Raw genomic sequence first — 10,986 nt, 5'->3', positions numbered from 1 at the left:
CTCTCATCCTCTCGGCAACACCTTTGTTGGTGTAGATATGTCATCTCTCCTAGCATCTGATCCCCGCTATGGTGTTTGCTCGGACTGATCAAGGGGCAAACCAGCATCGCTGCTTTGTCTTGGCTAATGTTTTGGGAGATGGTGGTGTAGGGTTTCAAGCCTAGAGGAAAGATTTCTTTGGGCTAGATGACAACCATGTATGAGTAGGCGATGGGATCAGACACCAACTTGAGCGAGGTGGAGGCCATGATGAAAGAGCTCGAACCGAGGGAAGAAGATCTCGAGGACGTGATCTTCAAGTAGTAGGTAGTGTTGCCGATAGGTTCCACCCGCCGAATGGCCATAGCTTAGGGTTCACATGGACAAACCCTATACCCAGTATTGTTTCTTCAAGAATATGCATGTGGCTGGGGACCTTGCTCAAGACATAAAGATTCGACCGACAGAGGACTGTCTCTATACCATGCAATTCGCTTGTCCTTAATTATGCTAGGGACAAGTCGGTTGTGTCTCTTATGTGGATGAAATTTATTCTTGAGGAAGGCATAAATATCACCTAGTTGTTGCTACCTTAACCCTTGCATTCATTTTTTTGTTTGAGTGTTGTTGTGTGGATAGAGTCTAACCTTATATGGTGAAAAACTGTTGCATACATCTAACAATGACATTAAAATGTGTAGTGCCTGTTAATTCCTCAGGTCGGCTTCCCCTCCTAGACATGGGTTTCAGTATTCTATCATTACGACTTCCCCTCTTAAAATTGTTATATCATAATGTTCTATTATATTCCATAAAGGTGAAGCAACATGTGGTTGACGTTTGCACATCACCACTAGAGAATTACACCACATCATATTATCAAACTTCAAACTCTATGCCATTTCACATGAGTAGCAACAATAGGCTTCTCCCACATCCTCAAGAACATGGTGTTTTACTTACAAGAAATAATAATGAACATGATTAGTGGAGTATGAATATGATAAACAATCTGTAAGTACAAAGGATTCACCAATAACAAAGAAACATCACTACTAAACATCAATTAACACCCGGAAGTGATAACCATAACCGATCTATAGTAACTGTTCATAAACGGGGCAAGGTAAATGTTGTCGATGGAAATAATAGTGATGAAGTAGATGAAGATGTTTTTCATGATGCCTTGGTGTTGAGAACGATGATGGCATCGATTTCCTTCGTCTGTTGGCAAATTCCGTTGAGATCAACCCTTTGAGAAGAGTTAGTTTTCTCCCTTCTGCCGCGGAGAAGAGATAGTTGCCCATGATGCCTATGTTGAGAACTATGATAAAAAAAATCCTCCGGTTTTTGGGTCATCCAACATCATATGTTGCAGAGAGGTGGCTAGTGGGGCTCTATGCGCCCCACACGACATAGCCATACAGAGCGTGTGGGCTCCATATTTCACCCCATGGCCTGGAACTCTCTAACATACAGAAGGGAAGTTAAAGAAGCTACGGTACACCTTCTATCAGTCCATATGATCAAGGCTAAAAAAACTTAAATTAATTTGTAAATTACAGATCAGCTGTGTACATTTATAATATTTACATACCAACAAATTGATGATAAACTAAAATTAATTTTAGAGTAATAATATCTACAATAAATACCAACAGTAAACAACCTGCTAACAGTCCCTAATTTTTTTTCTTCATTTTACACTAGGCTAGCACTCTGTCACCGTGACTTTCCTTCCCTAAATTAGAGGATCCGGTTTCCATGGCCCCAATTTGCGGGTCTAGGATTCATTTACATCAATAATACATGTAATGTTTTCTTCTGTTTTTTTCCTCTGAAGAAGTGTTTTGCTCATGTGACTATATTCTCCTATGCTGGCCTGGCAGCTTTCCGGTCAAGCAACAGGGATCCGACCAGAGAGCGCCGAGACGAGTGCCGCCTTGAACACGGGGTCCCTCGTCAGTGTCGCCGCCATCTGCTCCACCAGGTTCTTCCTATCGGCCACCTGCTCCGCCGTCGAAGCTTCCTGCTTCCGCTGCTGCTGGGCAAGCACCGGCGCAGCTGATACGCGGACGGCGGCTGCGTCGCCGCTCTTCCTGCTACTAGAACTTTGTTGCTTGGGCGGCGGTGCGTGGTTGTGGTCGCCGTCGTACGTGGCGACAAGCACGGTCTTGTCCTCGGCGCTGCGCTGCACCTTCTTCTTCACCTGGCACGACGGCGCGAACGAGCACCGGAAGTAGGCCCTCGGGCACGGGTTGTCCTTGGTCACCTTCTGCCCGTACTTCCGCCATTGGTACCCATCCTTCACCACCTGCTCGTCAAAACCAAGCGCAAATTGATTAGTTAATGGACGGCAAGAACTTTCGTCGCGATCGATAATCACGAGGAAGAAGATGGACGGTCGGTGCTGGGTGTTCGTTACTTACGAGGCTGAGGTCGGAGGGATCGGCGTGGACGTAGAGCTTGGAGACCCTGCTGGCCTTGACCTCGTCGGCGTGGACGCGCTTGCTGTTGCAGGGCTCCTGGACGGACGTGCACTCCGCCTGGTCGGGGCCAACGGTGACGCTGACGGCCAAGCGGCCGCTGCTGCCGGCCGCGGTGAGCGGAGGCGAAGGGTTGCGGCTGGCCGTGTCGAGGCTGTCGCTGCGGGGGCGCTTTCTGATCGCCGACGCCGAGGAGCCGCCCTCCGATGTCGTCCACGACTGGTGGTGGTAGGCCGCCGCCATCATGCCGCTGACCTTGCCCTGCAGGTCGGCGTACTTGGCCACCAGCGCGCGAAGCATGTCGCTGAGCCTCCTGTTCTCCTCGCCCACTCGCCGGAGCTCGGCCTCCAGTGCCTCGACCTCGTGATTTTTCCTGGAGGACATGAAGTCCTCCTCCACGAGGACCTTGCTCACCGGAGGAGCACCTCGCCGCGCCGTAGGCCCGCCGACGTTGAGGCTAAGGCTGAGGGAAGTCTGCCCGATCATCCACTGCTCGTCCATGTCTACCTTGAATTCGCTGTAGCTTGAGAATGGAAAAGAATCTATCGGCAAACAGGCGGCAGCCGAGGAAGAAGTCGAAGAAGAAGACCGGGAAGCTAGATGGGCATGAGCTAGAGAACTGGTCGTGGCTGGGAGGAAGCGCGCGGACATCAATTTATAGAGGAGGGGGAGGGTGACCATCAATTTATGGTCGCGCATCTTTTGGTCGCCGTGACCGCGATAGAATATTTTTAGTGAAGCTGGCAAGAAGAAGTACTACTACAAGGGATTTGTTTTTGTGGGTGACAATCAGCATGAGGGAATCGGTGGATCATGGATGGATTTGCTTTAGGTTGGAGGAATACGTGGGAATTGTCTGATTAGTTGAGTGGGGTGGGGACATAACAGAAGCACTTTCTTTGGGGTCTCCGGTTGGTCAAGGAGAGCCATCGCGTGCCAACAACTAGCAATGCTTTTCATGCTTACATTTTGGCACCCCAGCAAAGAAAATTGCGTGCGGCCGGCCTCGGTTTTTTCTTTAATAGTCACAAAGGGATATATGTATCTTTTTGCCGGCTTTTATTTATCTGAGTCGTGATGTTTTCTCTTATGTACTCCATCCATAAGGAAATATAAGAACATTTAGAGAACTATTTTAGTGATCTGGATGCTCTTATATTAGTTTACAGAGGGAGTATAAGTTTTTCTAAAAAACGGTTCAGATGTATTATAAAAATTCAATAGAAGTACAAAGTACCACAAACATAAAAAAACATTAAGGTTCTTGGACCAACGAACAATAACTGCCGCCGTTAGAATGAACCGTCGACCTGCCGCTGTCACAACTCCCGTACCGGAGCCACTTGACCTTGTCAATGACATCCATCAAGTCATCATGTATGTGCCCCTAAGGACCAGTGCCTTGGAGTCGTTATCCTCGCCGTTGAAACTTTGAATCGATCTAAAGAACCAGACACATAATTTCGCCATCGCGTCGACGAGAAACCCTAAACTCGGCACCTGAGGAGCCGACAACAATCTACACAGAGCTCTGTCAAAATTGTCCCAACAGAAGAACTAGAGGAGGATCGGAGCCTGGAAGACCAACTCCAAGTTGAAGCGCTGCCATCGGCCCAAGTGCCGCCATTGTGAGGACTAAAATCCCAACTTATCTACTAATCGGAGCCACGGTACAAGTACTTCCTTCCCCGCCACTGGCCACCGGAGCTAGTAACAAAGGGGAGGCAAATCCACCGGCCCATTGCCGAAGATCGATGAGAGGAAGGCTTTACTCTATTCACCTTGTGAGGGGTGAGATTAGAAGAAGTTTTCAAGGTCAACTTGGTTTCACAAATGCAATATACTTGCATGCAAGAATTTTGGAGAACTCTAGTTAATAATATATTCTAACTTGGGAGTGTATTTAATCAATCACATTGTTGTATAATTTTGGGTTTAGTTTTGATTAAAAATAAGGTAACTATTCTTTTCCTTTTTCTTGTTTCTTTTTTGGCGGGGTAAGGTAACTCTTCTATATGAGTCAACCGAAGCATTGTGCCGCCCACTTGATGAGGTTTCTGCTGGGGAACGCAATATTTCAAAAAAAAAATCCTACGATCACGCAATATCTCTATCTAGGAGATGCATAGCAATGAGAGGGGAGAGTGTGTCTACGTACCCTCGTAGACCGAGAGCGGAAGTGTTGAGTAACGCGGTTGATGTAGTGGAACGTCTTCGCGATCCAACCGATCAAGTACCGAACGCACGGCACCTCCGCGATCTGCACACGTTCAGCTCGGTGACGTCCCTCGAACTCTAGATCCAGCTGAAGGCGAGGGAGAGTTTCGTCAGCACGACGGCGTGTTGACGGTGATGATGAAGTTACCGACGCATGGCTTCGCCTAAGCACTACGACAATATGACCGAGGTCGAAAACTGTGAAGGGGGGCACCGCACATGGATAAAAAAATCAACTTGTGTGTCTATGGGATGCCCCCTCCCCCGTATATAAAGGAGGGGAGGAGGGGGCCGGCCGGCCTCAAGGGGCGCGTCCCAAGGGGGGGGGTCCTACTCCTACTAGGAGTAGGTTTCCCCCCTTTCTAGTCCAACAAGGAGGGGAATCAAGAGGGGGGAGAAGGAAGGAGGGAGGCGCCGCCCCCACCCCTTGTCTAATTCAGACTGGGGGGCGCGCGCCACCTCCTGGCCGGCCCTCTCTCCTCTAAGGCCCATGGTGGCCCATTAACTTCTCGAGGGGGGGTCCGGTAACCCTCCCGCACTCTGATTTTATCCGAAACCATCCGGAACATTTTCGGTGTCCGAATAACATGGTCCAATATATCAATCTTTATGTCTCAACCATTTCGAGACTCCTCGTCATGTCCGTGATCTCATCCGCGACTTCGGACAACCTTCGGTACATCAAATCACATAACTCATAATACAAATCGTCATCGAACGTTAAGCGTGCGAACCCTACGGATTCGAGAACTATGTAGACATGACCAAGAGACGTCTCCGGTCAATAACCAATAGCGGAACCTGGATGTTCATATTGGTTCCTACATATTCTATGAAGATCGTTACCGGTCAAACCGCACAACAACATACGTTGTTCCCTTTGTCATCGGTATGTTACTTGCCCGAGATTCGATCGTCGGTATCATCATACCTAGTTCAATCTCGTTACCGGCAAGTCTCTTTACTCGTTCCGTAATGCATCATCCCGCAACTAACTCATTAGTCACATTGCTTGCAAGGCTTATAGTGATGTGCATTATCGGGAGGGCCCAGAGATACCTCTCCGATACACGGAGTGACAAATCCTAATCTCAATCTATGCCAACTCAACAAACACCATCGGAGACACATGTAGAGCATCTTTATAATACTCAGTCACGTTGTGACATTTGATAGCACACAAGGTGTTCCTCCGGTATAAAATTCAGGAGTTGCATAATCTCATAGTCATAGGAACATGTATAACTCATGAAGAAAGCAATAGCAATAAACTAAATGATCATAGTGCCAAGCTAACGGATGGGTCTTGTCCATCACATCATTCTCTAATGATGTGATCCCGTTTATCAAATGACAACACATGTCTATGGCTAGGAAACTTAATCATCTTTGATTAACGAGCTAGTCTAGTAGAGGCATACTAGGGACACTCTGTTTGTCTATGTATTCACACATGTACTAAGTTTCCGGTTAATACAATTCTAGCATGAATAATAAACATTTATCATGATATAAGGAAATATAAATAACAACTTTATTATTGCCTCTAGGGTATATTTCTTTCACTTTCATAAAAACAAACTATAAATTTGTGTAAAACATTTCTGCATATAAGATTCTAACATGAGTTGTACGTTGTGTAGAGAAATTCTTAGGTAGGACCTCCTTGCGTTTTGATTTTCTATGCAATATGTTCAAAACATCTAAAGAGTCATGTTATAAAATGCAAATTTTGATTTGTTTTCAAGTTTTACTCATAGTTTTCGTTTGCCGTTTTCTCTCTCTTCATGTGAAATCTGGATTTTAGTAAGTCACTCCTTTTTTGTTTTTTTTGATAAAAGTGTCGCAAATGCACTTTTATTTATATAGATAAACTTTTCATGAATTAAACAAACAACTGATAAAAATGTGTCATCCATCCTTTTTCTGTTTATGTTTTTTTTAAACAGAGGCAAAAGCTGCTTTGCCTCATCTCATTAATAAAAAAAGAGGAGAATTGCCCGGTTAATTAACGGAAAACCAGACGAAAGCTGTTACAACACGTCCACATATGACACACAGGGCAACCTCGCAACCAACACAAGAACGCACACACGTCGCCAAGGAGAGAATGCCCTCAAGGTTGCTACCCAGTGCCATCGTCATCACACCTCCACGAGGGCGATTCCGACCCCACCATCGACGACCACAGATGTAGCCCTCACCGCAAGCAAATACCGAGGCCTGCGCCGGCCGATGCCAAACAGTCAACCGCACACGCCGACTACTAGGCAACTCCGACTCTGTAGTGCATTGCAGGACAAAAGCGATGAGCTTGCGCCGAGCCAGTGTCGGAACCAACCACCCGCCTCGCGTCATCGTTGTCGCATGGGCCCCTCCTCAGCAGCTCCGACTCTAGAAAGACAAAGTGAAGCACGACAACCCCTCAAACACACCGGATGGGACCGACTATCAAAACTCAGGTGCAAACCAAGTCCGCCCGAAGCCGCCATCGTTGCCACACAAGATCTGTGCCATCACTCAAATCGCCGGTTGGGCACCTGCCGACCATGATGTCGTGCACATCCAGCCCAAAGGAACCACGAAGAAGGATCAAGAGTCTTCAAAGCAACACCCCAAAGGAGGAAACGCCGTAGGGGCGACGTTGTTGCCCAGCCCAACTGGGTCTAGGTTTTCGCCCGAAGAGCTCGATCCAGAGGTAGAAGATGCACATGAACACAATGACGCCTCCAAGCAGAAATGTGACGCCCACAGGCACCGCCGGTAGCAGTGCAGACCATCACCTCCACGCAGTCGGCCAACGCCGACAACACCTCCGCTGACCCGCACACACCTGACGCAGTAGTCGCGCCACCACCACGCAAGACCACTTGAAACCTCGAAGCCTGCAAGAAACAGCAAAACTGGCACCCACCTCGCGCTGCACCACCACGCAGCCACATACCGTCCTTGCAACACCGGAGACGGGGGAGGGCTGCCACACCATCCTGAAACCTGCAGGGGCGAGCTACCGAGCCAATTTGGAATGGAGACTGCAGCCCCAGCCGCACTGCCCGACCACACACGACCACCAGCCAAAGCAACAAGCTGGCATGGCTTCCCACCGTCGTGGAAGAGCCGGATCCGGTCACAACTGCCCACATCCGACGAGCTGCAGCCGTCGGACCACCGAGTGGGCCGCCAGAAGCCAACCCGATGTCGAACGTGAGGAGGACACCCAGATCCGTCGGAGAAGAAGGGGGTCACCACCCACACCCGACTCGCCGGAGAGAAGAGCCGACGGAAACCCACTGAGCCCACGCTACCACGCAATGCAGCCAAGGGGCCCGAGCCTCCCCCTCCGAGAGCCACCACAGCCAGGCAAGGAGCACCGTCCGCCACCGCCATCCGCCGCGGGGTCTTAGCCCAGCGGCATCCTCCGACGACGGCGGCGGGAAGGGAAGGGGGAGGAAGGAGACCGGCGGCACGGTTCTTGACTTCCGGCCGTGTTGCTAGAGAGGCGACGCGCAGGACGGGACTGTGCGTCTGGAGATGTTTATGATATTACGCTCTAGTGGCAGGCAGAATAAGTTCACGCACCTCTTGTCTACTTTTTTTTTGAGTTGGACCTTGTGTCTACTTTATTCAGAATTCCAGTACACTTTTCTGTTTTAATGGTGTATCCTAGAAAAAAGATATTGGTAATATTGTATTTACCTGTCTCATGCATGCCTTTTGAATTAATTCCGCGTTACAAATATACCCTTCAATTCCACTCCACACCTGTCGGCTGAATTAGAACCTACAATTTTGACTCTGTATTGAGATATGTACTGGACCATGACCTAGCACGAACCAAGACTTTGAGTTGACGTGATCTTGGAAGGAATTGGTACGCAGCAGGTGACTGAACCCAAATTTTTCTTGATCTCTTCGCACCATTCATGTACTCAGCCGGCCACTCCTAATTAGCTAACAGAGAATGGGCAAGTCGATGGGGAAATAACACGGACCAGGTCACCTTCGTTGATTGGATCGTCACAACTGATTACAATCCATTAACTATGTATACAGTCCATAGACTTCATCCACATGGCATACTTAACTACTATAGTTTAATATATGCACAAGTTGGTGAGTACGATGCTACCTAGTCTATGCATGACATACCACATGACACATGTGGTAAGCAATCCAAACTATTTGAGAGAATTATAGTTCACATGTCATAAGATCATATCTTGTTTCAGACATCTCTCTTGGACCGGTGTTGAATTCTTTGAAATATCCCGGTTTCATATGGCAGCAAGACCACATCAAAAAGCAACGAAGAATTTGTTCAACATTCGGGAAAAAGTAAACATGAAGAAACAGAAAGGTTCGAGAATGTTGACTCTAGACTAAAGTCAACCAGGACCAACATTAATTTAAAACGGCCTCATCAGGAAGAAAGATGTCGATCTCTTCCGGCACAAACCACATGTACACACTCGTTTGCTCGCACGTGTGAAATCAAGGAGAGCTGCAAAGTCTGTGATTAGTATACTATACTTTCGAGGTCGTTGTTAGGATCCCTTTTTGGTTATTTGTATCCAAGGTAATGTGATGCATGCATGCATGGGTAAGGGATCGATGCATCGAATCTCCAGGTGGCCACGTTTATCCTACACGTTTAGCACGTGTTGTAGCACATCTGCGTAAAGCATGCACGGATGACACACCTGGAAAATACCTAGAAAATGCAACAACTGATCGAGCTCACCGGTCAGAAGATAGGATTCGATCAGCATTGGCACGATAGGCAATAGAGGATCGGTTAGGTGGAACAGATTTGTCCCGCAATTAATTAATGGCCAGCCCCAAGGAAGGGTTCTCGTTAGGCTACAAATGATACCGTGCAAATCTGTTCAATTATTTGTTTTTTTGATAATCATAACCAGCGAACATTTGCTGAAACAGATGGCAATCGCGAATTTTTTTTATGGCAAGTTTAGGTTTCACAAGCATGGCAAGTTTATTTCACGAGAACAGCAATTTTCTGGCGAATACAAAACTGCATTGGAGTTGCCATGCTCACTAACACGATTTTCATGCCATACGCGCTGACTAAAGTTGGGTGGGTTGGTTTTACCATAAGGAACCTACTCATTTGAACAGTTTAGGTCATGTGTGGTATACAGTTGATTTGGCAGACTTGTAACTCGAACATCTAGTCTCCGTGGGGCATCAACGCACCTGCTCAAACCATGTGCCACATGGCACAGCTCCTTGGAGCACAGTGTCACATGGCATGAAGAGGGAAAACCAACGGCACACTATTGTGATTTGTGAAATGTTGAATATATAATTTTACCTGATGTAGGTAAGGATATATTGTACAAACATACATTGAGTTAATTTTCTAAGTTATGTCCACGGTATGAATGTTGCAGCTATGCTTTATCTGTTTAAGTTTCGAATTTTACATGAACATATACTTGTATTCATCCTTTACGTGAAAAAAAATTGCATGAAAATATACAGTAAGAAACTTTGATTTTCTGAACTTAAGACATCTTAACCCTCTAGCTTCGTATGATAAAAAATTATGGGGTATAAGTTAAGAAATGCAAATTAAATCATGAACGTATAGGATGGATATACAAGCATGAGCATGTAGAAAATTGAAATGGTATATGACCCGTACAAAAAGTAACGAAGTGACCAAGGAACAGTTAGGTCATACTAGTCATGTTTAAGTTTCAAATTTTACATGAACATATTGTATTCATCCTGTACGTGCAAGATTTGTTAAATATTTTTGACAACTTAAAATGCTTTATCGTTGAGAAATCCCTATAGTTGACATGGTCCCAACTTCATCTGCAAATCCCCCCACCCCCCACAAACAAATAGATTAGTTAGCCCTTGGAAAGGCTTTAACTACTCGCTAGTCAACTTGAGAGGGGGCAGAGCGGTTGAGCCCACCATCAAGGGATATATAGTTCAGCTACAATACTTTGTTTGTTATAGAGGAATGGTTTGGAGCGTCTGCAATGGTACATCGATCAGGGCCTGGAGGGATCCTTGGATTCCATATGGCCTTTCTTTTTGGCCAATCACCTCGAATTAGCTACACAACTCGAGAGGGGGTTGTGGCACTCTTAGGGGACAATGTCAATTCAGCTTTACAAATAGATTCCTTTTTCTAGAAAGTAGTAGTATCTATAAGGGCATCTTGAACGCGGACCCTCAAACTGCTCACTATCGTTCGAACCAAGATGCCCAGACACAATTTGTCATCAAAAGTGCAATCTCGCATCGGTCTGCCAATGTGTCAAACCTT

The 10,986-nt window shown here is 46.7% G+C and overlaps 1 protein-coding gene across 1 annotated transcript; it reads right to left on the bottom strand.

Annotated features, from left to right (window-relative positions):
- Nucleotides 1-1,502: 1,502 nt before the first annotated feature.
- LOC123154990 (WRKY transcription factor WRKY28) lies at nucleotides 1,503-3,086 on the bottom strand. The gene is made up of 2 exons (XM_044573575.1): nucleotides 2,409-3,086; nucleotides 1,503-2,293 (listed from the first exon to the last, which is right to left on the bottom strand). The coding sequence occupies exons 1-2, from the start codon at nucleotides 2,964-2,966 to the stop codon at nucleotides 1,877-1,879; spliced, it is 975 nt and encodes a 324-aa protein (XP_044429510.1). The 5' UTR covers nucleotides 2,967-3,086; the 3' UTR covers nucleotides 1,503-1,876.
- Between the last annotated feature and the right edge of the window lie 7,900 nt (nucleotides 3,087-10,986).

The sequence above is a fragment of the Triticum aestivum genome, chromosome 7A (genome assembly GCF_018294505.1).
Source record: "Triticum aestivum cultivar Chinese Spring chromosome 7A, IWGSC CS RefSeq v2.1, whole genome shotgun sequence".
Taxonomy (NCBI): domain Eukaryota; kingdom Viridiplantae; phylum Streptophyta; class Magnoliopsida; order Poales; family Poaceae; genus Triticum; species Triticum aestivum.
The sequence above is the reverse complement of the archived record's forward strand: the minus strand, read 5'-3'. Positions and strand labels throughout refer to the sequence as shown.

Coding starts and splice junctions, on each gene's coding strand:
- LOC123154990 (XM_044573575.1), bottom strand. CDS start 2,966: ATGGACGAGCAGTGGATGATCGGGCAGACTTCCCTCAGCCTTAGCCTC. Junction 2,294..2,408: donor ATCCCTCCGACCTCAGCCTC/GTAAGTAACGAA, acceptor TTTGACGAGCAG/GTGGTGAAGGATGGGTACCA.